The 27,358-nt window shown below is 42.8% G+C and overlaps 1 protein-coding gene across 4 annotated transcripts; it reads right to left on the bottom strand.

Moving 5' to 3' along the window:
- Nucleotides 1-1,455: 1,455 nt before the first annotated feature.
- On the bottom strand, nucleotides 1,456-27,184 carry NOD1 (nucleotide binding oligomerization domain containing 1). Of its 4 annotated transcripts, XM_003207221.5 has the most exons (12): nucleotides 27,051-27,184; nucleotides 20,670-21,008; nucleotides 18,666-18,840; nucleotides 15,629-17,432; nucleotides 13,472-13,555; nucleotides 12,243-12,326; nucleotides 10,651-10,734; nucleotides 8,433-8,516; nucleotides 6,098-6,181; nucleotides 4,835-4,918; nucleotides 3,511-3,594; nucleotides 1,456-2,164 (listed from the first exon to the last, which is right to left on the bottom strand). In XM_003207221.5, exons 2-12 carry the CDS (start codon nucleotides 20,883-20,885, stop codon nucleotides 2,092-2,094), a joined length of 2,856 nt encoding a protein of 951 aa, XP_003207269.1. In that variant the 5' UTR covers nucleotides 20,886-21,008; nucleotides 27,051-27,184; the 3' UTR covers nucleotides 1,456-2,091. The 4 variants fall into 4 exon arrangements, with proteins under 4 accessions (XP_003207269.1, XP_085082556.1, XP_031409813.1 ...); XM_085226430.1 differs by lacking the exon at nucleotides 8,433-8,516; XM_031553953.2 differs by lacking the exons at nucleotides 18,666-18,840; nucleotides 27,051-27,184 and having other exon boundaries at nucleotides 20,670-20,811.
- Nucleotides 27,185-27,358: the final 174 nt, after the last annotated feature.

Here is a 27,358-nt window from a genome sequence, read left to right as displayed (position 1 = left end):
AACATAATGTTGCATACAGAGAACATATTAGCAAGTTGCAAGCAAGTCTTTAAAGAATAGAAGTTATACTTGTGTCTGAATTTGAGCACAGATGGCTCTTGCTGTGAACCCAAGATCAGAAGCTCTCTACAAGTAGCCTGGTAAGACTTCAAGGAAGGGAATGCAGCTCCACATGCCAAGCCAACTCACGAGGAAGCTCAGGCTGCCTGCAGCAGCTGCTGGCTTTTCTAGCTCTGGCCATGAGTTGATGCATGAAGCTGTCCCCTGCCTTGGCTGCTCCTGCCAAAGCAGCCTGAGCAGCACCCTGACCTTGGGGCTAGCCCAAGCAGGCTTTTGCAACCTGAAATCTGTTCTGAGATGAATGGGATCATTTGGCACCATCATCAGTGCTGGGCTGTACCCCCGGTGGGCTTGTTTGCTCTGTCTGCCAGTTCTGAGGCTGCCTCAACCTGCTGCAGCCCAAGAGACTCTCATGTTCTCAGTAAACAAATGGCTCAGGTGCAGAAACCATTCCTGTTAGCTGGCACAGCCTGAGTGCCTTACCTTCCTGTCTGCCTCTGAGTGCTGGCAGCACAGGCAGGGCAGAAAAGCCACTGACAAGTAATGATTGCTACGTTGGTTTTCATATAGATATTTATATATTTATATTTTGTTTTTCTTAAACTGTTCTTTTTGTGAAAAGCAGTGAGTATTTTATATGTTTGGGAGCTGGAAAGTGTAGGCAGAACTGAGGGCTGGTAAAGGTCTGCTGCTAGGCAGGAAAAGGAGAAACTCTCACCTACTCAGAAAGCCTTTTGTGTTTGTCTTTGCAGGAAATGGGGTTTGGCACTTCGATGGAAGGTTCTTTTTCTAGCCCACCAATGTTCTGTGGGGACATCAGCAGCAGGAGTATTGGTCTATAAAGTTCTTGGGGGTGGCAACATGAAAGAAGGACAGAGGATAGACTCTGTCTCTCCATTTTTTGGTTCTTCATGTGCATCGGGGGCAGAATCTGAGATTCCCTTTATGAAGGGAATCAGGAAAAATCCCTGAAAAACCAAACAGCCTGCTTCTCTTTAAACTGCTTTCTTTTGAGGTTCCTAAAGTTACACTCCTAAGCACTAATTATTTTGGAGGGGGATAATGTTTTCTTGCTGGTCTTATTATTGCTATATGCTCCTTGCCTTGTGTGTCCCAATAGTTCAAGGGTCAGATAAAAGGTTTCCAAGCAATCTCGGTGCATGTGTTGCTGGGAGAAGAGAATTTCCACCTGATACAATTGGTTTTCATTCGTTCTTTCTCCCCATGAAGCCAGGCAACTTAACACTGGTGTACTGCCACCAGCACCACATCCAGGCCACGAGCCAAGGTACCACACAGCTCTCATTAATTTGTCACATTCATCTCCAGACCCTCTCCCCAGAACAAACACTGTAAGAACAGGGGGTAGCAGTTTTTGTGCAGCCCTCAGGAAATGTTAGGCAGAAGTGTTTTACTGCATGTATTACGATTTTACAGAAATGGCAGTGAGTTTTTCTGCTTGTATAAAAGAAAATGTATTGGCTTCAAGATGGAAAAAAGATTATGGAAAGTAATTGGAGCCTCATGTATCCGTTTCTCCAAAAAAACGCAGTGCCTACAACTGCTGTAAGTCAGTGCGAAAATGAGGGTCTAACTTCTAGGCACAGGAGAATTCATGCTGAAGGCATTGGTACCATGCAGCCTTTTGAGACAGTCTATTATTTTCAGTTACGAGACAAGTAGTACTGTGTGCTCGTGGAGCCTGTGCATCTCACACCTCTTCTTGCATCTGTATGTGTGTGTGTAGATTCATGTAGATAAATAAGTTAGAGATTAATTACAGCAGTATATAGAATAAATCTGAGCTCAGTTATCAAAATGCACACACATGCCCCTGGATTAGTTCTGTTAACACTTAGTGTTCCATCTTCAAAGCACTGTACAGATATTAATTATTTACCAAGGCAATTTCCCGCTCACCAAAAGGATTAGGGATAGCAGGCATTGCCATGAGCACTGCCTCTGTAACACTGCAGTCCAAACATGGCAGTTTCTGTAACACAAAGCTTGTCCAAATGGGGAAGTCCTCGCTCAGAAGCAAACGATCCGTTCTTCACTTTCAAAAGCTTTGGCTTCTTCTTGACTTATCAGGTTCCCATTCAAACTATTGGAGAGAGGTAGGAACATAAAAGGGTTGTGAAAGGGAGGCAGTGACTGCTGCCCATACTCTGTTTTTTCCAACGTTTGAAGCAGAGAGATGGATGGGACAGAGCAGGATAATGGGCTGATTTCTATGAGCTCACTTGGAGAAGTCAGGGCCATAAGCAACAGGGGTACAAGAACATGGTGCTGCTTGGGGCCAAATGGTGACAGCACTGCTGTGAAAAGCAGCATATGGCTGACAGAAGTTTATATTGTCTTCGTAGCCTTTTGAGTCTTCCATGACAACAAAGAAAGAAAGCTCTTAAGTACTTGGACATAATTAATGTGAGATGACATGGCAAAATTTTCAGATCTGGCCAGATTGATATTTACGCCCCTGAAAATAAGTAGCCTGAAATGTGCAGCTCCCAGAAATGCTATTAAACTACAAAATTTATGAAACGGTGAGGGTTAGAAAGCATGCCTGAAAAGCCAAGCAAGAACCAAAAGACAGACTTTGATTTGAAAACTCAGAATTTCTAAGGTGGGTATTGCAGCCTCTTTGGCAGCTGGCAGCAGCCTTTGAAAGAAGCTTCTTCCACATCCCTAGGGAGCCCTCTGTCAGGTAGAGTGAGTCACTGTCTTTCTGAGCAGGAATTCAGTGTCCTTTCATTAAAACAAATACGTATTTTTAAAAATAAATGTCACGTTCAATGATACAGAAGCAGCAGCACTAAAACCAGCGCCGCTCTATTGACTCCCGAGCTCCCCGAGGTGAGGGGAGGAATGTAGTGCTTGGCACTGTGCCCTGCAATGCACATGCATGACTGCCTGATGCCTGCCTAATCTAAAACAAGCAAATCTCACAAAAAAGTTAATCTCCTCAGAGCTTAGCACTTCTCGTGTGCTTGGAGCACCGCCCAAAGAAAATCCAAGCACAAATAATATGAACCAAATTAGTAATGCTAATTAAATGTAGCCAGCTCCTGCTTGTTGGGATTGAGCTCCTTAGAGGCACGAACATGTTAAGAAGTTTGAAAATAAATCACAAAAAGCAAAACCTGTCTACAGCTATGGGCCCAGTTCTGCAGAAACACGCGTTCTGCAAGTCGGCAGTGCAGACGGACGTGAACTAACAGAGCTCCCTGATATCATAACACACAGGGAAGTGTTCCAGTGGCAGAGGCTTTTTTCCTCTTTGAAACTTGCTGGAACCGCAGCCCCTGCTCTACAGAAACTTGCTCAGTGTTTGTTTCTTTTGGTGTTTTTTTTTTGTTTTTTGTTTTTTTTTAGGCTAGAAGGTTAATGCCATGTGTTTTAAAGGGAAAGAAAGTTTAAAAAGTGAGCCTTTGAGGAGGGGATCTTTACCAGACTTCTTTAATGGCTGTGTTCTCCTTGAGAGCTTCACTGAGGTACTTCACTCCTTTGGCTGTAATTTGATTCTGGATAAGCCTAAAAAGAAAGCACTTCATATCAGTCCAGCACACTAACTATTTTATATCACATGCACGGCCTGAACTCAGCTTGATGTCAAGGAGCAAAGCTGTCAGTTTGCAACAGGAAGACAGTTGTGATTTCCATCTCTGAGGAGGGCACACAGTGCTTGTCAGATGCCTGCAGATGCACTTTCAGAAGCAGAGCTCAGAGTATCAATCGCTTCCTTCTAAGCTTGCCTGTGGCTGCATTCTGGAGATACTGAGCTGACATTGCTGACACATTTCTGCTGAGAACTCTTTACTGCTGGTATGAGATTGCAATGTTGGGGCTCTCTGAAACAGACACACTGCCCAGTGAAATGTATCTGCAGCTGTGCATGAAGAAATCAAGCTCTTCCCATCTCCCTTTTATTTGCAGGGTGATGGGCACCAGAACTTCTGCTGTTTTTACAAGAGACCACAAGTATCCGGCCCCTCTGGCAGTCAGTACTTTCCTAAGGGTATGGACTACAATTAAACACAGGGAATGCTAACGTGTGCTTAACAAAGGTTTTGTACAAGCTTGTAAAAGGACTCTGTTTATTATGTTCTCTCAATCACTTGGCATGAGTGGATGGTTGTTTGTTTCACAGCCCACATCTGCCCAACCCCATTCACAGGCAAATTATTGTGAACCTCTGGATTAGGGCTGCCAGCCTGTGGTTTCCCAGAAGTTTAACAAGTATCCTTGTGATTGCTAGAAACAAGAATCTCTGCTTTCCCAGAGATTTGTGTCTCACGGCTAAGTGTCCTGTGTCAGTGAGAGTGCCGCAGAAGAAAGCAAGGGGCAAATGGCCACATAAGTGTTCTGTGTAGGTTCTTGGCTGAAGGATACCAATTGAGCTTGCTACTTTCACAGTATGATGGTGAACAGTAGAAATCATAATAACATTACTCCATGCTAGATATCTGCTAGTATTTTTCTGAAATGTACATTTGAGGCCAGTAATGAGTTGCTACAAATAAACAAAGGCAGCTAAGCTGTGCAGTTCAAAAGTTACCAGGACGCACAGCCAGCTTAAAGTTTGCCCTGTAAGAAAGCAGGTTCAAAACACTAGACAGCAGCTTTATTAACTTTCCATTAAAGCTGTCTACAACCAGTTCAGCTGCATCCAGACCATGCACAGAGAGCGTACTGTGACCTACATAGACTTGGAAGGTGAAGCTTTAATGCGGTTACTGCCAAAGAGACTGTGCCTCTGTGGAATGTAACTTACCATAAATGCACCAGTTTCTTGTTGATCTTCAGCATCTCTGCAAAACTCATTGCTGCCTCATCATCCAGCTCATTTTTTGTCAGCCTAGGTGGGAGAGAAAAAGTTGTCTTAAGATGCTATCATTATTTTTCAGTTTCCTGTTTTTCCAACTCGTCAGTGGCTTCATTTTAGAAAGCCAAAGTGGAGTGTGTGTCCTATTTCTGCCCTGAGCAACCTCTGAAGTCTGGACACACAGACGTGCTAAAGAGAAACCCTGGAGTAAAAAAGGCAAAAGGAATGTCAGATCTTAATTTCTCAGAGCACTGATCTATCTAATGTGGTTTTCTCACAGTATTAAAGCAACTGAAAGCTGCATGAACTGCACTGGAAAAAGATGGAAAGGCACAGGTAGCACTGAAGAGATGCACAAACTGTGAGTGATGGGGAAAGCAAGATGGAGAGAGTAGAATTAAGCATGAACCAGAACTGCAAATAGGGACAAGGGGAGCTGAGAAGCTCCAGCTCACTATTGGGCACAGCAAAAGCAGAGGCAGATGAATTAAATCACTGCTTTCAGGCAGTGGTCTGCAGAGGCACTAAAAGACTTCTGCTCCCATCAATCAAAATCCAACCAGTCTTCCTAAAGTTACATACAGACTTACAGAACCCCTCCCTGGAGGTGTCCAAGAAATGCTTAATGTTGTACTAAGGGCTATGGTTTAGTGGGGAAATACTGGTAGTAGGTGGGTGGTTGGACGGATAATCTTAGAGGTCTTTTCCAACCTTGATGATTCTATGATTCTATGCGCACCGCTTCCACTGCCAGAGGAATAATACTCAAAATGCTGGACAGAGGACCAGACTTGTCAGAGGTCTGTGAGTAGCACTAAGGAATGCAAGCTGTCCTCAGCTCCTCTGTCACGGCAAGAGAACAGTGAAGCTGGGCCTGGCCTCACCTAAGCATGTTCAGTGTAAAGAAGGGTCCTTCACCACCATACCAAAATCTACAGGAATGTAAGGAGCTCACACTGCAGACTCAGCTTCCCACAGAAACAAAAGTATACCAGTGCTCCTACAGCTAGGAAAGCTAATCCACTGCTCATCAAAGGATATACCTAGGTGATCTCCAGAGGTCCATTCTGATCTCAATGATTCTGTGATCTTAGAGTGCGCTGGTTGTGAAAATGCAGATGTGGCACGAGGGAAAGAAAGAAGCAGTAAAATTAGGCTGCAGCTTGCTCTGGAGAAGGAAGAGAAGGAGAAGCAGGCCACACCATTGATTACCAGAATATTTTCACGGAGTTGTTGTGCTGCAAAGCTTCAGCAATGCTTTTGCCTCCCTCTGTTGTGATGCCATTGAATGCGAGACTGTGAAATAAACAGACACAAAGGTTTAAGAAGCAGCCAACGTTGCTTGGCCTTCTTGCTACCAAACACTAATGGCTACCTTGGATGATCCGTGTCTGAGTTTTCCAGCTCTGAACTGAGCTGTTTCAAAGGCTCACTTACTTTGCAAATAAATGAGCCTTTCCCACTCCTACATGTGAGACCAGTTCACAGGCTGCAGCCTGATGCAGGTCTGTCACACAGACCATAAGGTTTGCTGTCAGCAAGAGCAAACTGACTTTTGGGACTAACAGCAGAGCTGCAGCTGTGACTTTGAAAGTTGTGGCTCTTTGCAAGGAGAGGGTGGTGCTTTGCAGTACATGGGTTTGTACACACATTTGTCATCCCAATTCTCTCTGCAAACCAGGCACTGTTTTCTTTAAGTGAGGTGTTCAGACACTTAAATGCCCCATTCCCCTTCCAAACACAATACCTTCTGTTGTGCACAGAGAGAGAAGCCTGTAAATGCATGCTTTCCATTACAAACCACAAACATTTCTTAGTCTGCTCTTCATTCTTTGAATAGACCTTGGCAAAATCACCCAGTTAAACTTATGCTTCAGGCTTTGAGAGTTCAGAAAGCATTTCCATCCTTAGAAGACAGGCCAGAGTCTGAAAATAGTGCATGGCCTCAAAAAAGAGGCAGGAAGGGGACGAATTGGAGCAATGGCATAAATTAAGGGCTAGCATGTGTTAGTATCCATAACTTCAGCTGAAACCAAATATTCTCATTCTAAGTATGGCAAACACACAGAAGTAAAATGTATCAGGGCCCAACTTCCCTTCACCTTTGCATAAAGCTACCACAGTTGTCTGGTACCATCTGTGCATTCAAATAATGAACCAGGATTATCCACTGGAAGACCAAAAGTGAACCCCAGTGCAAGCACACTGCAGGGCACAAGATGCACCTTGCACAGGTGCCAGCAAAACCTGGCTCTAGCCTGCAGCTGCTCCTCCTTATTTTTGCAAGCACATTCATCAGCATATTTGTCTGAGAAGCCCGGATGCAACACGGCTTTGATTCAGATTCCAACTGTTTTCTTTCAAGTCTGATACAGCTGGATGGCTTCTGCAATTAGGGAAAGATGGCTTCTTCTGATAGCTTTTAAGTTTAAATATATCTAGGTCACTGCACCTGTTCAGCTTTTAATTTTTTAAGACTGGCTGTACGCTCACTGAAAAGAGGACAAGACACCAGCTCTGAAATCCCTGCCTCTGAAATGGCAGCTCTGAAGGGATCCCTGAGACCGGTGCTGCTGCAGAAACCAGTGCCATGTGCCACCTAGTGGGGAAAGCCAGGAGCCTCCTCGCCTCCCTCACGCGGAGGCCGAGGGAACTGGGAGAGAACGATCCCAGTGCTCCAGCTGTATGGAGGAACTCGACAGCAGCAGCAGCAGCTACAGTCCACACCTATAAATCCCTAGTCAGGATCTGTAATCGTAGCAGGGAAGGTGCTGGTTTTACACGGCTGGTTGCACCCCATGCTGTGCTGCCAACTTCACCCACTTTAAGGCCTCTAAAGGGCTACTTAGAGAGTAATTACTGAACTCCAGCAAGAATTACATCTCATTACTAGCTTCAGGTTGGATATTAGGAAGAATTTCTTCTCAGAGAAAGTAGTAATGCATTGGCACAGGCTGCCCAGGCAGGTGGTGCAGTCACCATCCCTGGAGGTGTTCAAGAACCGTGTGGATGTGGCACTGAGGGACGTGGTCAGTGGGCATGGTGGGGGTGGGCTGGCCATTGGACTAGATGATCCTAGGTGTCTTTTCTGGCCTTACTGATTCTGTGATTCTATGTCCTAATCTTTATCCGAACAGCACATCCTGAGTTACTTTGGTAAAAACTGCTGTATCTTCACCACAGCAACTGTTAACACTGAGCTCCCTGGAGGCCGATTCTGCACCAGCTTCGGCATCGTCTCTGCTAATGCTTCCAGCCCAGAATGGCACCCAGTGACCAGGTGTCTTCACAAATGCCAGTTCTCTACAGCATGAGGAAAGGAGACAGACGGAAGGGATACCAGCCTTGCAACATTTTTAGCTTGCTTTATGGCTGCACAGGGCTTTTCAATTCAAACAACATGGCCTCTTGCTTGCACCAGGAGCCTGTTACAGAACAATGACAATGGCACCAGATGGCGGCCCAAGCTAACATGTGGTCCAAAAAGCCACTGCTTCACAAAGCACTGGGAAAGACAGCTCCATGGCAAGTTCAGCTGCTGTTTTACCTCACGTTTGTCAACCTCGGATGGTTCCTCAGGGCCTCTGCAAATGCCTTTGCACCTTCATCTCCAACCTGATTGCCCCACATCCTAGTGAAGACAGGAAACCAGGAGATATCAGATGCATTGCTCTACTGCCCCCCAGCATTGCAGTCTCTTTTTCTCACCCCATTCATCCCCCAACATTACTCCCCAGCCTCTGAGAGCTGCAAGAAGCCTGGCAAGTACCATCTCACTGAGCCAGGCCTGTTCCATTCCCTGCACATCACACCATCCACCTCTCTGACTCACCATTACCAGAAGGCCACAGCATAGGAGCAGCTGTAGGAGACAACCAGCCTGCTGCAGCCTGAGTGCTTTTGGGATTATCTTGCTGCAATGGGTAAACCTACAGCTGCCCTGTACCCTTCTGGAATAAAGGAATCTTGTACTCTTCTACAGGGACTTTTTACATGGGCTGATAGTGATTGGAAAAGAGGGAATAGTTTTAAACTAAAAAAGAGGAGATTTAGATTAAATGTTAGAAGGAAATCATTTACTCAGAATGTGGTAAGGCCCTGGCACAGCTGCCAGAGAAGCTGTGGATGCCCCATTCCAGGCACTCAAGACCAGGTTGGATGGAGCCCTGGACAGCCTAATCCGGTGGGTGGCAGCCCTGTCCATAGCAGAGGGTTGGAAATGGATCAGCTCTAAGGTCCCTTCCAGCCCAACCTGCTTTGTGGTTCTATGATTCTGTGATATGACCTCCAGAAGCACAGCTGCACAGGGACCCATACCCAAACAAGTGACTTTCTGAGGTCAACCATTCAATAAACTCACCATCTCCTTCAGAATAGACTAGTAAAAAGGTTATAAATCAGCATTACACCCAGTGATATCTCCTCTCTCACAGGCTCACCAGGGAGGGATCAAAATCTCACAGGCTCTGTATGACTCTGGTCTCTTCTGTGATTTCTAAGGAATAGTATTTCTAACGGCAAAGCAACATAAGAACACAAAGCACTAAGAGAAGGTAACAGCTGCAGGGATTTTATCAACATTTAATAGCAGTATCTGGACAAATTCTTTGTCAATTCACCATGTATTCTGAGGTTTGAAAGACTCTGCTGAAGTGTATTTATTTGTTGATTTACTTTTACAGAGCTCTTGTCTTGACAGCTCTGAGCCACACTGAGCTTGATGGGTAATTAGTTGGCACCTCTTAAAATCCACTGAGCTTTGTGGTATCTACTAAATAGATCTACTTCCAGTAAGTTTCCAGGAATTTCCTTGTCCTTCAGATCAAATGCAGTTTGTTACAAAAATGCTGAAAGTACCTGTTTAAACACGACTACCCAGAATATCATAAATCCATTTGGAGGGATTATTTCCTCCAAAGGAGAAAACAAACATCCTTCATGAAAATTACAGCAAGCATAATGGCACTGCAGAGCCATCTGTATGACAACAGAAGTGTGTGTGCTGTTGATTATATATTTGAAATCTTCTAGAACAACAAAAACAAAGGCCAAAATCTGATTGTTCAAACCTGATTTTCTTATTAAGTGTTACTGTGATCATGGCCAAAGAGAAGTTTAATTCCTTTCTGTATTACATTCTAAGAAGAATGCTCTCCTGCAGAATGGAAAGAGAAAATGGGATTTGCCAGAGGGAACAAGTCAAACTCTCACATTTAACATCAGTCCTAAGAAAGAGGGCATGGACTGCATGTTTTCATTATGACCTCTCTCCAGTAATAACAAATTCTCCAGTTTATGACAGAAGGATGATGTGGAATTCCTTTATATTCTCACAGCTCACAAATTTATCAGGACTTGGTGCGGAACATTCAATAATCTTAACCTTGACATTCCATAGCTATGTACATTGCCAATAGTCATAAAACCACTTGGACCTTTAAAAATGACTAAATATCTTTACAACAGCTACTATGCAGTTAAGGGAAGCAGCTATCTTTATCTTCTACCTTCTTGTTAGTTTCTCTCTCCTTTAAGGTTCCGTCAGAAAAGGAAGAAAATCATTGCATGACCTGGAGGAACCGTAAGGCATCACCTACTTGCCCTGAGCAGAAAATGTCATTGTGCTACTGCACCAGTTTCTTCTGCTGCCACTATGGAGGAAGGACTGGGAGGAGGAAGGTAAGAATGAAGGAAGAAAGCCCAAGGAATTCACAGACATCTTGCCAAGACCAAGCCCTGACTCTTCTCCTCAGCACTGAACTTACCCGATTTCAAACATCGTTGTGCTCTTCTGGATGGCCTGGGCAAGGCACTTCCCTCCTTCACTAGTTATTTTGTTTGCCCCTATTCTGCATAAAATACAAGAGTTGATGAGGTAAACCACTTACAACAGTACAGCTATTAGAACACCAGCTCATGAAACAATACAGGTATTTAAGGCTAATTAACCCTGGATGCTAGTTACAGTTAACAAAGATTAACCTAGAGTAAAAAATACTGCAGGCATTTGACCTTCAATTAAGAGAAAACATATTTTGTACGTTGGTCCTCTAAGCTGGACATATTACTGTAAAGTCTTGATTTTGGCGCTAAGTATGTCAGAAATAAGCTGTAGGAACTGATCCTCAAGGCAAGGCTCCCTGCTTAGCTTTTAATATAGCTCATAATACCAGCTGTTGCTGCAAAGTACATGAATTACATGCAGCATGTTCTATGATGCCACAGGGAACAGAACAATTCTTGGTAGCGCAGATCGAGAGCAGACTGCAGCTGATGAGTACAGACTAATAATTTCAAGTCTTTTTGTTCTGAGCATTGGCTACAGGCACTGGCACAGATCAGTGCAGCACAGGCCAGTGGCTGGTGCTCTATAGAATCTTTCCATTTTTTGGCCTGCATGGGAATATCAAGTGGCTGGAGTTCAAGAGAGAGGTAAGTCTCAATTGCATATACATTACTGTAAAAAAACAGAACCCCCTCAAGCCACTACATTTGCATAAATTGAAACTTTTGTCTGGTTTGTTTGACTGACTTCAGGCACGTGAATATGCACTCTATCTCGGAACCATCTCTAAGCTTACAAGGAAGCCCGACAGAAACTGTCTTCCAACAAGCATTTTTTTTCTGGTGAAAGTTAGAAGATTAACACAGCACTCTGTCAAAGCAGAGTGACAGAGCCAGAGTACTCTTGGGTTTCAAAATTCTGCAAATATTTCAAGCAGGAATTATGTGGCTAGTGTGGGGTTTCAGAGCAAGTTAGGGGTAGAATAACGCCTAGAACCCAACCAGCAGTTGCTATTGCTGTAGTTACTTCTGTGTTCTGCTGTGGCCACAACTAAACCATGTGTTAATGATCTTCCTTTTTGTTAAGTCACTGTTGTGTATGGCCAAATACATATCTGGAGACGTTCCAGCACTTAAAGAAAACAACTTCTCAAGTGAATCTGGGCTATTCCAGAGGTGAGGTAATGACACTAGCACAGCATAACTGCCATAGCCCACAAAAGGCCAGATACCGAGAAGGTTGATACTAAATGCAAGCAAATTCATTCATGGCAAAGGCCAGTAAGGTTCATGCACCACTTAAGCCTCATTCAGGCAATCAGACTGGATTTAAGAAAAGGTCTGGTGCCTACTACTACTGATAGTGCAGTGCAGTCTTTAGTAAAGACTATGGATTAAAAAGTTTCCCATGCTGACATTTACTGCTAGGCTACTATAAAAAAATATGTAAGTACAATCAATTTATTTTATTTCAAACAGTTTTTTTTGTCATTTTTCTTTACTCTTCCTCTTTTCAAGTTGCTTTATCTTAATTATGATACTGTGTAAGTATAAAACAAAAAAAATAACTTACTTAACATATTCAAGGCTTGAACACTCTTCAATGAGTTTTGCAACATATTTGGCTCCAATGTCAGTGATCTGATTGTTGTATAAGCTTAAAGAAAAATCACATTGGTAAAAATAGGTTACTCCTGCTGTCACTTCTATATTTACAACCTGGGTGATTTATAATGCACAGACAGCATCCATCTTTTTTGTATGGCTCTGTACACGTATACAATTGCTTGTACTTCTATTTTGATATACAGTTAATATTGTGAAGAGGTAGATATAAAATACGAGAATAGATTTAACAGTGAAAAATATTTATATATAAGATTTTTAATTACATGCTCCTCTCAAGCAAACAAATCTTCCCTTTATTCCTGTGTTAGTACAGAAATAATATTGAATAAATCAGAAGGAAAAAAAAGCACGGCAGCACACCAGAAGAACATGTGTTTGGTTTTTTAAAAGCCATAAAATCCCCTTACAAATATTCCTGAAGATCAGATATCTGAGCAGATATACTTACAGAAGGGCACGGGAAGAAGGAGGGAATTCTTGGTATTCATGATCACTTTTTAAAAAGTCATTTTTATGTAGCCTCTAACCAAAAGTGGGAAGCCAACGCTAACACACCTACCAACACTAGCTTGATTAAAAAATAATTTTTTATTTGTTTTTAAAAATTGCTACTTTCTATGCTAAAAGACATGGCTACAGTAAAATGGAACCGTAAACATGACATCTAAAGCAGCATGTTTCTTGCCCTCCCTTCTACCAAGCTCTATCTGCTTTGCACAGTAGAAATAAATCAGTTTGCAACTAAGAAAGCAGAAGGCTCTGGCTACAAAGCCAACTATACACATATCCATATGCGTGCACACACTCACACAAAAACACACACACACACACACAAACACACACACACACACACACAAAGAGCAAGCAGAAGCCTTCAAGTATAAAGCTAGCATGCCCACGCAGATCAGTAACCTGACAGCAGTCCATGCTGTGTTACAGAAGGGCTTGCCTAGAGTGGGAGGCCATCCTTGAGGCAGTGCAATGGGAGAGGAAGTTTTTGGTCCTTTTCCTGGTGAGGTTTTACAGGACAGGAGCCGAATCGTGTCTGACACAAAATGCTGCTCATGTTCAGCAAATGAGGAGGTAACTCTGGTTTCCACCCCACTTATGCTGCCACTGCAGTTTTATTTTCCAGTAGTGGTATCTAGTGCTTTGCTCCCAGCTGGTACATACCCCAAGTAAGATACAATTTGGTACTTGGAGAGTTCTTCATACAATATCCTTGCTCCATGATCTGTGATCTGATTTACACTGAGCCTGGAATGAGGGGAGAGAAAAGAGTTTGAGTCAATATAGACTACATGTGTTTGTCACCCATGAGTCAATGAGAGACTGGAGGTCTACGCATTTCCCTCTGAGATTTCAGTAAGTTCTTACACCATATATTAAAAGCAATTAAGGGACATGTGACCTCAGTATTACGTGGTTCACTTCAAAAACGAAAGAAAACAAAAAGCCCTAAATCAGCAAGGCAATGTTCTGGAAGCTGTCCGTAGGACTGGAAACAATAAAATGCAGAGAATCAGAAACCAGAGACAAACACCTCATCTTCCTCCTGTGCGTACTAGGATTGCAGAAATTCCACCTGATACCCAAGCAAAAGCAAGCTTTCCAGACCACTCTTACAGCCTTCTCTGGATACCTGCTGAAAGCCAGTCTTGAAAGGCACAACACAATCAGGATACAATTAATAAAAGTTGTGAAAACCTCTGTCCAAGAAATGGAACTCCAGTCTCTAGCATGGGTGTGCTGGATGTTTCTGATTTATTGTCCCAGTTAGACACAAAAAAAATCAATGTCAGTCATTCATTGAATAAAAACACTTGTTTTCACAGTTTTTCCCTACACTCCTGAAGCTTTTTCACCTTGGCTGAATGGACAGTTTCCTGGGAAACATCCCAATTCTGAAAAATCACACTTTCTCGGGAAAACTGTCCCAGTGATTTAGACCTGTTTTGGTTTCTCCATAAATGCTGAAGCTGAACGCTCATTGCTGAGAGCTCTTATCACCAGCAGACTCCTAGGCTTTTTCTGGTAGTACCTTGGTCACTTTGAAATGCACTTGCACAAAGGAGAAATCAAGATGCCATTTCTATAGATCAGAGCAGCCTGGTTCTTTGAAATAGAAAGTAAAGCTGTTAGAAACACCTCATTTTAATGACCCGAAAAAGTCATTAACAGGGCAGGATAAACCATAACATCAGAAGAGCCACAAAGACAACAAAGCCTCCCAGCAGTCTGGTTTGGTGCTGGAGGTGGTGTTAAGCTCACATTGCTCACATTGTGTGATCATGTGATACAGACAAAAAAAAATCCAAAATACTGTTCTTTTCTTCTCCATTTTGTTTTGAAAACTTTTTTATACAAGTTTCCTATTGCTTTCTTTTGGGTGGTCAGTTGATTTGCAACTAAGCTGGGAAACGATTTACTTTGATTTAGTCCTAAAAGGCCTGTACAAGAAAAAAAGGCACAGCAAGGCCAATCAGGAGTAATAAATCCATAATAAATCACTTAAAGTTGAAGGAGTTTCAGAAAATGCATTCTTGAAATTTCTGTTTTGTTTTTTTTTTTTCACCTGAACGTTTGGAGAAATAAAGCATTGCTACACGGCACAACCTCAAAAGATGAGAGGTGGAACACTGGCCTTGATGCTACAGGTGGAGTTTCTTTGCCCTGCTTATACCAGTTCATGTCTCCCCTCCAAATCACCTCTTAGAAATAATGCAACTAACACTTCAACTATATTCTTTCATAACATAAGTACATGATAGCTTTATTCTGTGAAAACCACACATCTGAGCAGGATGTTAAAGTAAGAAATTCATAGTATCTGTCAGGCATTATTTGTTACTTGGTGAATGATAGATACTCTCTTACCCTGTACGTCCTAGGGCAGAGACAGACTCAGGCAATCTTTAGATAATGGATGAAGCACTTCTGTTTTCTTTTGTTTCCCTTAAGCACCTTCTCCTATAAAAATCCTCTTTTGAGGAAAAAAGCTACTTGTGATACAGCTAACTAAACCTACAGACTTAACTAGTTCTGTTTTTTTGAGTTTCAAATGTGCTTGCCCCTCCTCCTGCTCATGCCTGAACAAATATTCCAAAAGACCTGAAAGTAGCAGAGTTGGAGATAGTCAAACCTCTAATCCAACTCAAACTGCCTGGGGCTATTTCAAGTGCTTGGTTTCTGCTTTCAAGGCCAACTGCACTTTAATTTCTAGCAGCAATGAGAATCCTCATGTTTCTCCACTTTGAAGACAGATTCCCCTAGCCCAAGTTTGTGGAAGAAACCAAGGATAAGGAACAATCTGTTTGCACAGACTCCTACCTGATCACTGCAAGCTTGCTGAAACACGGTAGCAGCTGTTTCACTCCATAGTCATTGATGTTGTTGTTGTCCAAATCCAGAGCCAAGCGCTTTTGAAAGTGATGCATGACAAAGGAAATAGCACTGCAGTCAGCAGAGTAGGCATTGCAGTATGTAAGCTTGATGTAATTGGCATGCATGCGTTTCGCAGCCAGCTTTCCCACTTTCTCATTTTGAGTCTCATAAATACACCTCAGCATCCAAACAAAGTTTGGCTGAACCTGCACCTGATTGTACTTTGGAAGCCTGGACCGAGTGACACCCTTCAGATGGGATTTCATGCTCTCCCCAAGGTATGTGATGAGTGTCTTTCTCTTCTTTCTAATGACTGCAGGCAAAACTAAATGTTTGAAGAGCTTCTCATTGGATCTGGAAAGCAGGCCACACAGGAAAAGGTTGGTAAAATGGAAGTGTTCATTGTTTCGGAAAGGATCCTCCCCTGTGAGTGGTTTCTTCAGCCAAGGGACATGAAAGCAAGTACGTTGGGCAGCCTCAGCAGAAGAGCATTCATTGAAAAACTGAAGTAACTCCTTATTCCCCGCTCTCTCTTCCATAACTAGGAACAGAGCGGTGAAAAAAGACTGAAGGGTTAAGTGCAAGAACTCATAAGTGGATTGATCGTCACAGCCACTGTAACCTTTAACTGTCCTGAGAAAACCCAACTGCAGATCTTCTTCAGAGATATTCGCTGATGAGACCTCCTCTTGCTCAAAGATAAAGATAGAGTTCCTCATCCCTTTGTATGCAATTTTACCCAAAGCTAGAAGAGTTTCCTTTCTTGATTTGAACACCTCTGCTTGGCTCCTGACGTTGTTCTTCAGCAAACTTGTTTTCAGAGACCGGCTTAGATGGACTTCAATCATGAGCAAAAATACGTCTGTCAATGTAACAGAACAGTCTGGAAGCTCATGGCTGTCAAACATGGAGTGGAAATGTTCATAACATTTAAAGATAATCCAACAAAATAAAGGCACTGAACACAAACTATGGAGGTTGGGGTTAGCTTCCAGCTGGTTCAGTATCAGCGTTCGCTGCCCCACATCTTTAAAAAACATGGCAGTGTATTCCTTCAGGTTATTACTGGAGAAACCACGAAGCAACACTTTCTTTCTAATGATATTTCTTTGGATTTCAGTTCCTGTCCTTGCCGTAAGAATTTTCTTGGATCCCTTAAGAAGTTTTCCTCTGAGAAGGCTTACCAGCAGCACCAGAGGGTGGATGGGTTCATTGGGTGAACACATCTCAGGAACACTACTGAGATCAAAGTTGGAATAGATCTCATCAAAGCCATCAAATGTGAAAAGAACCGTATGAGGGAACTGCAAGATGTGATGGAACACCTCTGTGGGGTCCTGATCTGGGTAGCAATTATATCTGAAGAGTAAGTCTTTCAAACATACAGCTTCATCTTCCTTAAAGCAACTAAACATTCTACATCGGAAATGGAAGAAAAACTTAGCCCCTATATCCAACTGTTTTTTGGCCCAAAGACTTTGTATCTTTTGCAGCAAGATAGACTTTCCGATTCCTGCATCGCCAAAGACATAAATAGTCTCTCCATCTTCATTTATTACCCCAACCGCATCATCAAAAAGGGCTTGTAATTGACACACTTCACCCAGGCTCTCATTGGTAAAATTGACCATCTCCATAATACTGTTAGAGTAGATTTCTTCAAGCAGCATCTCTTCCCTTTGTGCATACGACGTAACGAATTTGGAGTCTCGTCCCAGTTCATATCTGAGTTTTTGGCAATACCTGCTAACTAAAAAGACAGTGAACTAACAGTGAACTATTATTAAAATAATTACTAATAAAAAGCCTGCTGCATATGATAAGCTACCTCTGTGGGAACTCTGAGGGATAGCAAGTTCAAACAATTCTTATGCAAGATCAGTTTTTGGCAGATGACTTCTATGCATTCAGGCTGCCATAATAATGGAAAATTCAGATGCTTAGCATATGAGTCACCATTTCCTGAAATCTAACACTCACTCCAAGACACTGCACTGCAATAAGAGGCTTCTATCTTTCAGATAGGGGCTCAAAGTCAAGCCCCTAAAGCTTTGCTAGAGATTGTTTGACTCTCAGCAAAGGCAGAGGTTTTTGGTCACAGGTTAGTTTTGGAATCTGCTGTTTCACTCTATTTATATTCTACTGTGATTCAGGTAGATGGCCATTCTTTCCTAATTTGTTTGATATTTTTTATCATTGCAAATAGAAAACGTGCTTTAGAAAGCAGGAACCCCAAATGATTTTTTTCTAAATTGACACAAAAAATGAAAGTCCCAGTTACTGTGTACTGTGTTGACTCGTGTTTTTATTACTGCAGAAACTTTACCTCTGATGGGGGCAAAGTACTTCTTGTATTTATACAGTATGAAAGACCTCTCACAAGGAAAACACATATTCCTGCTACACTTTAACTCTAACTTATACAAAAAGTCATTATTTAGGACCATAAAATAATTTAGTTGGAAGGGATCTTGAGATGTCTCAAGTCCAACCTTCTGCTCAGAACAGGACCACCTGTGAGATCAGATAAGGTTATTCAGGGCTTTGTCTAGCTGGGTCTTGAAAACCTGCAAGGATAGAGATGTCACAGCCACTCTGGGCAGCCTGCCTCCTTGGTCGACTGTCCTCAGCATGAAGTAACTGGCTATTCCACTGCCAAAATGTGACAATGTTGCTAATAAACTGTAACAGAAGCCTAGAAAATACTACAGCTGGCAGAAGGTGGATATACCATTATGCTATATATCCACAAACAAATGCGAAAAGAGTTTGACTTTAGCAAAACAGGACACTATACCAACATGACTCTTGTGTTATACAGCGTGCCCTTTAATTATTTGGCTAGCTCTGCTAGCAAACACAGTATGTGCACTTTTATTTTCTCAGGTTGTGCCTGCCTGGGCTCATTTACTCTCACATTACCTGGCCAGAACCTCCCAAACAGTGGAAGTCCTACGAAAGGGATACAGATGCATGATCTTACCTGGATCTGTATTTATGACAGGTTTACTACAAATATTCTCTGAAGGCTGGTAACCTATTTCATCCAGCCAAGGCTGAAGTTCATAGTAAGCATCAGTAACATTCTGCAGGACATGGATGAAAAATTCTGAAACTTCCTCTCCCTTGCTTTGAACCAAGTCTAGGATTTTGCGAACCTGAAGAAACAGCACAAGAAAGAACACAGAGGCATAGCAGTTAAACTGCTACACTGCTTAGGATCCCTTTTGGACTGAAACAAACCACAGAATCAAAACCAGTGCTTCAAAAAATTGAATTCAAAATCTAGTTCTGAATTTTAACCATTACAAAACTCATTTTCTGTTTGTATTCAGATGTTGCAGGAAAGGTAGCTCTGCAGGTTAAGGTCTGAATTTGAAGTTAAATCATATGCTAACCAAAACCAGTGTGGATAAATACTGCTCCCCAAAAAGGAATCTAAAGGATTAGCTCAGTCTGGCAGAGTACCTTTTAAATCCCAGTCTGGTTAAAACAAAAAAGAAAGAAGGGATTTCTCAGTGCCCTTAATTCATTCCTCCGGTTTGTAGATATTCCAGTCACACTTAGATTTACCTGTGGATCCGGTGAGATCCATAGTGGGGTTGGCAGAATCTCTCTCTAGATCTTAATGCAGATCAAAAAGCACACAGTTCTTTCTTCTAACACAGCAATGGGCTATCTCTCTCTCTGTACAATGTACTTGCTGCTTGCAACTGTTACTAAAACTAATGGCTGTCAGACAGAGGCTGAAGCAGTTCAAGGCTAAGAGTTATCTTTAAAATCCTATCAGAGATTGATCTCTGTGCCACCAGTATGTAGCAACCTCAGAGCAGAACCCTCCTTGGGACAGAGCTTTGAGGGTACAGTGAGCACTGTATTACCCGTTTTGAATGTCTGGATCCTATTCTTGTTGAGGATGAATCAATAATTCAGTTCTAAAGCAGAGAAAGGATTTGTTCAAACAACAGTCTCTTGTGAGGTACATAGCACACAGCAAAAGCACTGTATTTTGGACAAATATTTATGCTCTAAAAGGCAATTTTCAGAGAAGCTCCCACAGAGTCCATTACACTTATGATTGTGGCCTGCTCTCTGTTTGTGCTCAGGCTCTTGATGCACAACCCCCCTGCAGCCTTGTTACAACAATCATGTATATTATGCTGACCAAAAAGAAATGGAGATGATCATACAGCATGCATTTATTCAGCTTTGAGCTTGTACACAGTGAGCACTGTACTACCATTTCGACTTGCTGGGAAGAATGATTATTTTATGAAAGTCTGCACTGTTTGTGAAGTCCAAGGTCTCTGATTCTTTTATGATTTGTCTGCCTCTAATTGTGACACTATTCTGAAGCTGCGTGACTGGTCAGGGAGATAAATGACGAGCTTGTTTTAAGTTATGATGCAAAGAGCAATTGTGTACATCTGATAATTTTCTCCTGTCTAACAGGAAAAAATGTTTACTACTGATACTCAGAGATGATTTACAAACCCAAATGTGCCAGGCTGAATCAGTTTTACAAGCAAACATTTATAATGTACATAGGACTTTAAAGAGAAGGGAAAGTACGCACACAGGCAACATGCAATGATAAACTCTAAAATAATTAATTTTCATCCTCTCCTCTAAAGTAGGCTGATCTGTCCCTCAGCATTTTGAAGTAGATTCTCCTTGTAATACTCTGCATGATAATGAAGGCTTGTGAGCATCAAAGTCACAGCCTAACAGCCACTGTGGTCAGCTCTTTATCAGAGGGCAAAGCTGCAGCTCAGGGGACAGAAGAGCAATTATCAGCCTGTTCATTTTTGCAGCTGCCAACAGGTTTCTAAGCAGTGCTGGCTGTGCATCTGGAGAGACTCTCCCAGAAGGAATAGGGTGGTGATTGTCCAAAATAATAAAGATTGGAAAAGACATTAAGCCCATGGAATCTAACAGTAAGTTGAAAATATAAAAAAATTTAAGTTGATTAATGAAAAAAAAATACCTTATCTGCTTGAGTTGGAAACTGGACAACAATCTCTGCGTCTTCAGTGGAGAAGTACTCATTGTTAATCAAGTTGTCAATCAAACACTGAGTGTGTCGGATTTTACTGACCAGAAGCTCTCGGTATACCTTCAGCAAAGCAATGCACGATGGAGGACTTGCTGCCAGAGGTTTTTCCACAGAAGTCTTCAAGTTAGCACAAAGGTGGCCTTCCATAGCTGAGACAGCAAGAAGCTGCTCTGCCCAGCATCATCTTCGGCACACTATCTGTCTGCAGTGAGGAGTCAGCTTGGGATTAACTTCAAGGAAACAGGCACTCTGTCTTTTGTGCTGCTGAGTCTGTAAAATTAATTGCACAGAACCACAATTTAAACATTATCCTCTACAGCTACATCCCCCCATTGGCCATTTAAGAGTACTTCCAACCTCTGTGAAATACCATTACCAACTTAATTAAAAAAAAACAACATAAATTCTATCCTCCTCAGGTACTTCCATTCATTTGTTCCATTCGGGGAAAAAAATTATCTACTGCAGACAGTCTCTCCTGCAATATAAACACTGCAGCTTGCCTCTAACAATACTTCCATATGCCTTATTAACTGCCTGTTCTTGGTACGTAATTGAGTGTTTTTAATAGCATCTCCCGTCTCAGTAGACAAAGCAGGGCATCTGTCCTAACATATACGGACAATAAAATAAGTGGAATAAAATTGTATTATTTCATAGCAATTAATTGTGTAGGACGAATTAATTTATAGTAGCAATTCATTTTGCTTTTTGTTCCAGCAGAAGTTTCTGTGTGAAATTTTGCCAGTAAGATACATGTCTCCAGAAGTGAGGCTTGTCAACTGAGTTTGAGCTAAAATATGACAGTTTTACTAATACAAAATGATTTGGTTCAGGGCAGACTTGAGAGGCAGAACTGAGGCTGTGAGAATACCACACAGGTCAGAGTTTCTGTTAAGGAAGCAAGGTGATGCCCACTGTGAAAATGCTGCTATAATCTTAAGAACCAATATACACTTAGGGGCACAGAGCACCTCATACCTCTTAGAACACTTGATTCAGACAGTGTGAAAAGGGGAAAATGCCACTGCGTTGATTTAATTTGGTTAAGCTTATCAAATTCCAGTGAATAACCATTAAGCCAAAAATACAGCCTTTCTGGATTTGAACAATAACTGCTATAGAAAGGTCTGAAATTAATGATTTTAAATATATAAGAGCTTATCTCTAGTGATTCACACAAAAAATCTGTACCTCTTCTTGACCTGAATATCATAGAGTTGCTGAATTCGCAGACTCTTCTGTATACCATGAGCTGTGTCTGGAGGCTGGCATCCTAATTCACACTGGGCTCCAAGCCACCTCCACAAGCATACAGGCAAGAGTTTGCACTCAATACAGCTCGTAACGAAGGGACCAGCTTGAAACCTGCACAAACACTTACACTTGACTGCCCAATACCTATCCATGTATGTGTACCTAGAGACACATCACGACTGCTCACCCCAACAGCCACGTGCTCAGGAAACCTTCCCAGTGCTGTAGAAGTTTTGTGTAGAAATAGTGCTCGTTAGAGTGCCTGCTCTCTCCTTGCCTTCAAATACCTGCACTGTTTCTGCTTTCAAGCTCCATACCAGCTCCTGGGAGCTCTCTGGATGGCTTCCATTCTTCTTTACAAGGCATATAGCAGTAGGAATCAAGAACAACAAGACTACTCTCATATTACTAAAGGTTTTTTTCCCAATTTATTTCCAGTTAATCCGGCCACATAGAAGTCACAAAGTTATGTTGTAATTGCAATTCAACAATAAATTCATGTAGGTACTATTTAGGCATGGACCTTGTACATACCATTTCCAATGTAAAAAGACAACTTCTTGCAAGAACCTGCATGATTGACACCAACTACTGGCATCCTGTGGTAACGGGGCAAAAAGTACTGTTGTCTCAGCAGGCCAAGGGATAGTTGGAAGAACATTTTTAGATTCTGATTATATACGTATTAAAAAAAAAAAAGACAAATTCCTTCTTCAGCAATTCTGTAGAGATGCCAGCTCTGGAGCTTTATACTTCTCCTATTTCCCAAGGCAATGCCAGCAAACTTCCTTTCAGCTCTCCCCTGACAGGGAGGCCTACCAGCTTGCAGATTGTTCCAGGTGACCTGCTCCGGAACAACCTCATCTCTATGCATTTTCCATACAAGAAAAACTGCATTCTGCATCAATGTAACTTCTCCTTGATGCTGGAGGAAGACACAGTTTATACTCCTCCTGTATTACTGCCTGTGTACGCTGAGAACCATGTGGCCTAGCTCCTGTGATTTCAGGAGGCCAGTAGGTTGCATCTTATGGTTGCTGAGTTGCACAGATGAGCCCCACAAAGGCAGAGACTGGGTAAATCCCCAGCACAACTATTTTGGGTCTCAGTCAACTCAAAAACAGCAAAATTCTTTCAGCCAAAGGGAATAGAAGCAATGATCTGACTTTCTTACCACATGAGTGAGTGACTGCAGCTCCCCAGACAAACTAAGCTTTCATTGCACCATCCACATGACCTGCCAAATGAAGTGGCTGATTTCTGAGTCACTCGGCTTCCTAGAAGCCACGCTGGCACATCGCTTTGTTTAAGAAAACTCATTTCATAAATGAACACTATCATGAAGACCAAACAATGCTGAAAACATCACTCATTCCAAAGCTTTTGCAAGCTTTTAAAGAGATAGAGTCACCTTTAAAATACAGGCAATAAAAACATTAACTCTTTCCTGTACTACTTCTACCCAACACCTCCTGCTTCCTTTGGTTTTCTAGGACCACGTTCTTTCTTTCTTGTTTGTGACAAGTAAGGCAAATATCCAGGAATGCACAATAATGAACCAATGACTGTCAAGAACACAAAATAAATAGAAACAATTTCTTTACTCCTTCAGATCCATCTAAAAAGAAAAAAATACAAAAACACAGCAAAAAGATAAGGACAAGGAAAATATGGAAAGAACAGAAGGTCTCAAATAACCTGCCTCCCATTTGACTAAGTCTATGTCAGCAGAGACCCTGATTGCTGTTGGGAGGTGAGGCCAAGCACCAGGGGAAAAATGGAGAAAGAGCAGAAAATACAGAACAGTGAAGTATTTTTCACTGATCTCTTTTAATAAGAAAAACGGAAAACCTTCACCATCTATGGACTAAGAAAACGTCATGGCAGATGAACACCTTAAATGGTACTGGAACAAAACCAGTTCCCGACACGTACGGTTAACAGTAAGGCAGGTACATGCATGCTTGTAACGGAGTGTATTGGCTTCATGAAGAAACTTCAGGTTCTACCTACACTAAAGCCAACACAAAAATTTCCTACCATAGCAGTTCCATGTGCAACAGCACCTAAAAGTCCTCACCACTGTGAGAAAAGTGCTTATTCATTCAGATAAAAAAAACACCAAAAACCTATAGGATTTTGACATATATAATTCTGTATGTCTAGCTTAAACTGATTGGAAACAGGCGACCAATGCACAGATGTTATGAGGTACCAAACTTATCTGCAAGTCCATCATCTTTCTTTCTGGCAAGAGTCCCAGCTTCCACAGCGTGGCCTGTTGATATGATAGATGACAGGGTTACAACGCACCAAGTCTCCTATTACATGGATCTACTGGATGTACAGTGCTAGGGTATGTTTAAGGGCAAACATTTATGTGGCTTAGAAAAAGGTGTCGCAAGCAATCACATGCTAGGCCATGGAGTTCTCTCTCTTATCTTGGACACTCCAGTTGCTGGATTCAGTTCCAGTGCATGTCAAGGGGATGCTGTAGAAAAGACTGAGACATACATTAGTGCACTAAAGTGCCCTGACATTAAAAAAAAAGCCTAAACACAGGCACTGTTGAGAACCACTGCCTCATTTAGCAGCCATTCCATTTCTGAAAGGGCTAATGAATTAAATAATTTCCTGAAAGCTACCCCAAACTTCTTACAGTCCAATTAAGATATCACTAAGTTACAATGAAAAGCTATCAGTTGTTCTAGCAGCTACAGCTGAACATTAGCAATGAGGTTTGTACAAAGGGTATACACACAGGGAGAAATGGAAATAATTGCCAGCTATGTGAAGTCCCTAAATCAGTAGAACACTGAAGGAGGAACAGAGGGAAGCAAGAGCAATCATACCTGGGCAAAGTAGGGGTCTGGTATGGAGAGACAAGGGGACAGGCACAACTGGGGAAGAGATTCTTGTTTGGGAATAGAATGGACTTCTTCGTGAAGGGGAAAGTAAAAATGAATGGTTTACTCAAGAGGCTGCCAATGATGTTGTAAAGGAAATTCAGATAGCTTCTTTGGAGACAACAGCTTCAGTCCAGTGAAGAGAACAGAAAACTATCAGGAACTAAAAAGAACCAGAAAGCAGAGTGCTCACCCATCCATTGCAAAGGCAAAGAAAAGACAGAGGGCAGCCCTGGCCTCAGAATGAAGAGTCAGTGGGAACGGACGGGATGTCAAAAACAATTGCAAGACTGGCAAGGGATGCTTATTGTAAGCCTGCAAAACTGAAAATATCAAAGAGGAAGAAAGATGGGTACCGCGCCTAGAATAAGGAGGGAAATGAAAAAGTGAAATGAAATTTCTCACAGTGTCAGTGCTTACAAGCTTTTATGTAATCCATGTCAACAAGCAGCAGCAGTGCTGATAGCTTCTGAGTGAAGGTATCTGCACGTCTATCCAGTGCTTCTTCTGACTTCCCTTTATTTAAAAATCCTCAGCATTGTGCAAGCATACATACAGTTACAGCTTTCCTGGCCTTGCCCTTCTTATATCCTCTTTTCACTAAGATCACTTACTTTCCTTTTAACAAAACTGCCATGCTTGCTTAACTGCCAGTTCTGCGAGTCCTCTGGTAGTAAGGAATGCTCTTGTTTACTGGTAGCAATAGCATTCATTACAACAAGATCTTATTAAAAGGAAACATTGTAGATAAAGAAGTTGAAAGGTCTCAATAGCTGAAAAGAGCTCCACATTTGGGTAAACCGAAGAATTAACTCCACACCGAGTCAGCTGCTCCCAAGAAGACGGGGTATTAAGAAGCAACAAAGCACATAGGAACAAACTAATTAATAGCAGTCACTGAGAGAAGCTTATTTAAGACCAACATAAATACTTCTGAAGAGCTGAAAACTAAATCAATAGTAAGTTTCTTCTGTAGTTTTGTTAATCCAGCAAAAACTGTTCCTATAATTCTCTGTAAAATGAAATTCCATGCCATAGCACTAGCTACTAGCAGCCAGTGGCTGGAATATCTTCAAGATTTCACAGCACCCTGTAGCCAGTTCTGGCAAGGGCAACAGCTAAGCATGTGCATACACCTCAGTGCCAGCCCAGGGCAAGTGGAGTCTTGGAGAGACTTTCCCATACTTGTTGGCACAGTCTTCTGTCAGCAGCATTAAAAGTTACTCTTACAGAGGTGGCTCCCTTTCCCTCAGAAGTACGAGCCATTGTGTCTCCAGGTCAAATTCGTATCCTGGGAAAAGCTATTTTACAGTGATAACCATCCCACTGCAGGGTCGCTACTGCAAAAGGAGAACTGGAGATCATGATGTGTTTTCTGTAACGATGGTAATCCTGGCTCACTCAGGACAGACTAAACTCAAGAATTTGCTGCCTCTGGGAGAGACTGAAGAAGAAATTGATTTTACCGATCTTAATTCATGTGTGACACAATGATCCGAACAAAGCAAATAAAGGAGAGTTTACTTCTGCTCATTCTTAATTTCAGATTTGTTTCTAATTGTAACCTCATCTTTAAAAGAACATCAACTATTTTACATAGTACAAGAACAGTACAGTGCAGGTGCTAGAACGGGGCAGGCAGCTCTCACTTCTCACATCCACCCGATTTTTGCGTTAACTGAGGAAAGCACCGAGGCCTCCTGTGTGAATCAGTGCAAGCAGACGGATCCTCCGTCAAGTTCACAACAAGTAAACGTCATTTAATGTCTGTATCCCCCTCCGAAGGACAAGGCCCTCCCCCCGCCCGTCCCGCCGAGGGCTCACATCCCCATCCCCAGGCGCGTTACATCGCCGCCAGCGAGCGGCCCTGCGGCAGGAGCACGGAACGCTCCGCGGTTTTCACTTGTGGCACCAGCTCACAGGGGACGCGGGCGACAGCCCCTCCCCTTCCATCCCGTAGCTTCGAGCGCGACAGCAGAAGAGGCAGAAACTTTGATTTCTGCCTTAAGTCCTCGAGCTCGAGCTCGGGCTCGGGCTCGGGCTCCGGTCCCGGCCGTACTGCCGAACGTCCTCCTCCCGCCGCCCAGCCCGCACATGAGGACGCGGTGCCCGACCCCCTCGCCCGTCCCGGCCCTTCCCCTGCACTCACCGCGGCGCGGACGGCACGAAGGGGAGGAGGAGCGGATCGGCGCTGCCCCCGCCCCGGCCCGCAGGGAAGCGGCTCCCCCACACGCGGTCTCTCCTCCCGGGCGGAAAGCGGCTCCTCCCCGCGGAGCCGTGGCCGAAGGCCTATTTCCTTCGTGAGCCTGTTCTCCTCCCCACACGGTTGGCCGAAGGCGCCTTCTTCACAAAGTCCGCCATTCCTCCTCCCCTGAGGCACAGCCCTTCCCCATTCTGCACGGGCTCACACCGCTTTCCTCAGCAAGAGCCATCAAGCACCCACCATCACTTCCCTCC

Source organism: Meleagris gallopavo, chromosome 6 (genome assembly GCF_905368555.1).
Source record: "Meleagris gallopavo chromosome 6, MGAL_WU_HG_1.1, whole genome shotgun sequence".
Lineage (NCBI taxonomy): Eukaryota > Metazoa > Chordata > Aves > Galliformes > Phasianidae > Meleagris > Meleagris gallopavo.
This window is presented reverse-complemented; position numbering and strand designations above follow the sequence as displayed.

What these genes read in the sequence shown, in the direction of transcription:
- NOD1 (XM_003207221.5), bottom strand. Translation starts at nt 20,885, where the DNA reads ATGGAAGGCCACCTTTGTGCTAACTTGAAGACTTCTGTGGAAAAACCT. An exon ending in AAGAAACTGGTGCATTTATG is followed by an intron (nt 3,595 to 4,834) that starts GTAAGTTACATT and finishes CTTTCTTTTTAG; the next exon opens with GCTTATCCAGAATCAAATTA. An exon ending in ACAGCCATTAAAGAAGTCTG is followed by an intron (nt 2,165 to 3,510) that starts GTAAAGATCCCC and finishes TCTCTCCAATAG; the next exon opens with TTTGAATGGGAACCTGATAA.